The sequence below is a fragment of the Micromesistius poutassou genome (genome assembly GCF_964030765.1).
Source record: "Micromesistius poutassou genome assembly, chromosome: 10".
Classification (NCBI taxonomy): Eukaryota; Metazoa; Chordata; class Actinopteri; order Gadiformes; family Gadidae; genus Micromesistius; species Micromesistius poutassou.
Genome location: NC_140280.1, coordinates 18,678,157 through 18,680,656, shown reverse-complemented (window position 1 = coordinate 18,680,656; position 2,500 = coordinate 18,678,157). Strand labels below are relative to the sequence as shown.

Below are 2,500 nucleotides of genomic sequence, written 5' to 3'. Positions count from 1 at the left end.
GCAGCCTCTCGCAGGCCTCCTGCACCGCGCGCATCTGCTCCGTCATGTGGGACAGCCGACCGTGCAGCATCTTGTTCTGTGTGTGCACACGCAGACACGGGCACACGGGCAATTCAAACCACGTATAAACATAAACGTGCATACCGAACACACACACAGATATGTACGTATATGCATGCACAGAAAACAACAACAACACACACAGTGCAGGGAATGGACCTTACGAATGGTACCTGGTTCACATTTAAGTTGGATGCTGTGTGTCAGTGTATTTATGTTGATCCTTTTTTTAAATATTATTTTCAGTAGGCCTGAGCAGTCTGCATGACCCATATAAAGTAACTATTGGAAAGGGACAATACTTGTCCATGCTGATCTAGGCTCTTGAAGGGTTTGATCAGTTGAATTGTTTATGAGTGAGGACAGAGAGAACAGGCAGCACGCGTCGTAGTTTGGAGTTGACCTCTGCCTGCATGTTCTTCTGCTGACTGATGCTGATGCCGCGGCTGAAGGAAGACTCGTCCACCTCTTCCCGGAGCGCTCGGAGCTCTGTCCTCAGAGTGTGTTCCACAGTCACCGCCTGGACCAGTGGCAGAGAGAGTGAGAGCGAGAGTGAGAGAGAGAGAGAGAGAGAGAGAGAGAGAGAGAGAAGAGAGAGAGAGAGAGAGAGAGAGAGAATTTGTGAGTAATGCAGTGTCATTGCTCTTTTCTTAGTGTGTTGGGTTTTCTTGGACCCACCAAACATGCTTGACTACATTGCTGCTGTAGAACCTAATAAACAGTCACATGACACACAAAAACACACACACACACACACACACACACACACACCCTCACAGACGGGGACAGAGACACTTAAACAAACACACGGACAAGACACAAACATAGACACTGACACACACAAACGTGGCAACAACACATTTTGTCAATGAAAGTACAACCTCTGCCAACTGCTCCACGAGTCGCTGGTTGTGATTGGCTAACTGGGTCAGCTGATCACTCTCATCCCGCCGTCGGTCCCGCCCATCTTTCTGATGGCGCTCCAGCTCGGCCCGTAGGATCGCCATGTCTGACACTAGCTCCGCCTCCCTCTGTCCGGACGCCAACTCGTTCATCTCCAGCTTCCTCTGGAGGACGTGCCTCTGCTGCTGAACCACCTGGACCACAGCGTCCAACACACACACACACACACACACACACACACACACACACACATAGACACACACATACAACACTTTAGCAACTTTACATGTTGCCACTAGTAAAGAGGGATATTCAAATGCAAAAACGTAAGACTCAAGCTTGTCCGAAATTTGAATATACTTGCTACTCACACTCAACAGTAGGCCTATGTACAGAAGGCTTCTAAATGTCCTCCATACGCTGTCACCCATCACTTATCGAGTCATGCCTTCATTGAACCCCAACGCGCAGAAGCTCACAGCTTGATACACAAATACTGTAACACGAATAGTTGAATAGCTAAGACAAACAAAATGACTTAAGATTACATTCTTTGGTTTTGTTCAAGTCAAAGTCATGTGTGTAATTAAAAGGTGAATTGATTCTTTAAAACAAATACCCTGTATCTTCCATGACTTATTCTAGGGCAGCAGTGTGCAGAATTAAGACGCCGTCGGGCTGCCACCAGTGAATGAACGAATGCATCCTGCTAACGGTCGCGCCACAGGTTCGCACGCCACGAGGGACGGCCCTTGCCAGGTCAACAGCTGCTGCGGCTACGACAGGGGCAAGGTGACCTTTGTCGTTGTCGACGCGACACGGTCCTCACCTCCAGCTCCCTCTCCTTCTCCCCCAGACAGGCGGCCAGCTCCTCGTTCTTCTCCAGCAGTGCCTGACCCAGCTCCGCGGCCAGGATCAGGTCCGGCTCCAGGTCCCCCCGGCACCCCTCCGGGTCAGGGGGGAGCAGCGAGGAGGGGCTGGTGGGCATGCTCAGGGAGAAGCCGAAGTAGGAGTCGTCGATGCTGGGCGACGGCGCGCTGTTCTTCCTGTGGGAGAACATGTCCCCGTGCCGACGCGTTCCCCCGGATGTGATGGCTGATGGCTGAGGGTCAGAGGTCACCACACCGCATGGTTCGCACTCCTCGTTTTTTTACGCTTGATTTTTTTTGTTTGTTGCGCAAAGCACAAACACATGCACACGCACGCACGCAGACGCACAGGTGAACAGGCCTAAGCTGCAAGGTGTAAACGGTGCAGTGTCCGTGGGGCAGCTGAATGAGCGTGTATTAGTATTTTGCTCTCTTCTCGTGTTTCCTGCCGGTTGTATCTCCTGCTCTGCTACAGAACGTCCTCCTCAGAGAGGTCCTCACTGGGAAATCACTGCGGTGCAGATTCTCTCCATGAGACGAGATTTTTAACCTAAAAGAACAGGAAGAAAAAAAATCCCACACATAGTAACTAAAAGATGCTGCCTTACAAATGCATACAACAGACGTTTAAGAAGAGTCTTCCTTGCAAAGGAATAACATTGAGGGCA

General features: G+C 50.5%; 1 protein-coding gene across 1 annotated transcript in view; it reads right to left on the bottom strand.

Moving 5' to 3' along the window:
• The window catches only part of bicdl2 (BICD family like cargo adaptor 2), a gene marked incomplete at both ends in the record, with an annotated part of 5,141 nt that extends 3,118 nt beyond the window's left edge, over positions 1–2,023 (bottom strand). The window contains 4 exons of the mRNA XM_084474605.1: positions 1–76; positions 464–580; positions 942–1,157; positions 1,793–2,023. The exon at positions 1–76 is cut by the window's left edge and continues 71 nt beyond it. Coding sequence (XP_084330731.1) covers positions 1–76; positions 464–580; positions 942–1,157; positions 1,793–2,023 — 640 coding nt within the window. The remainder of the gene's footprint in view (positions 77–463; positions 581–941; positions 1,158–1,792) is intronic.
• Positions 2,024–2,500: the final 477 nt, after the last annotated feature.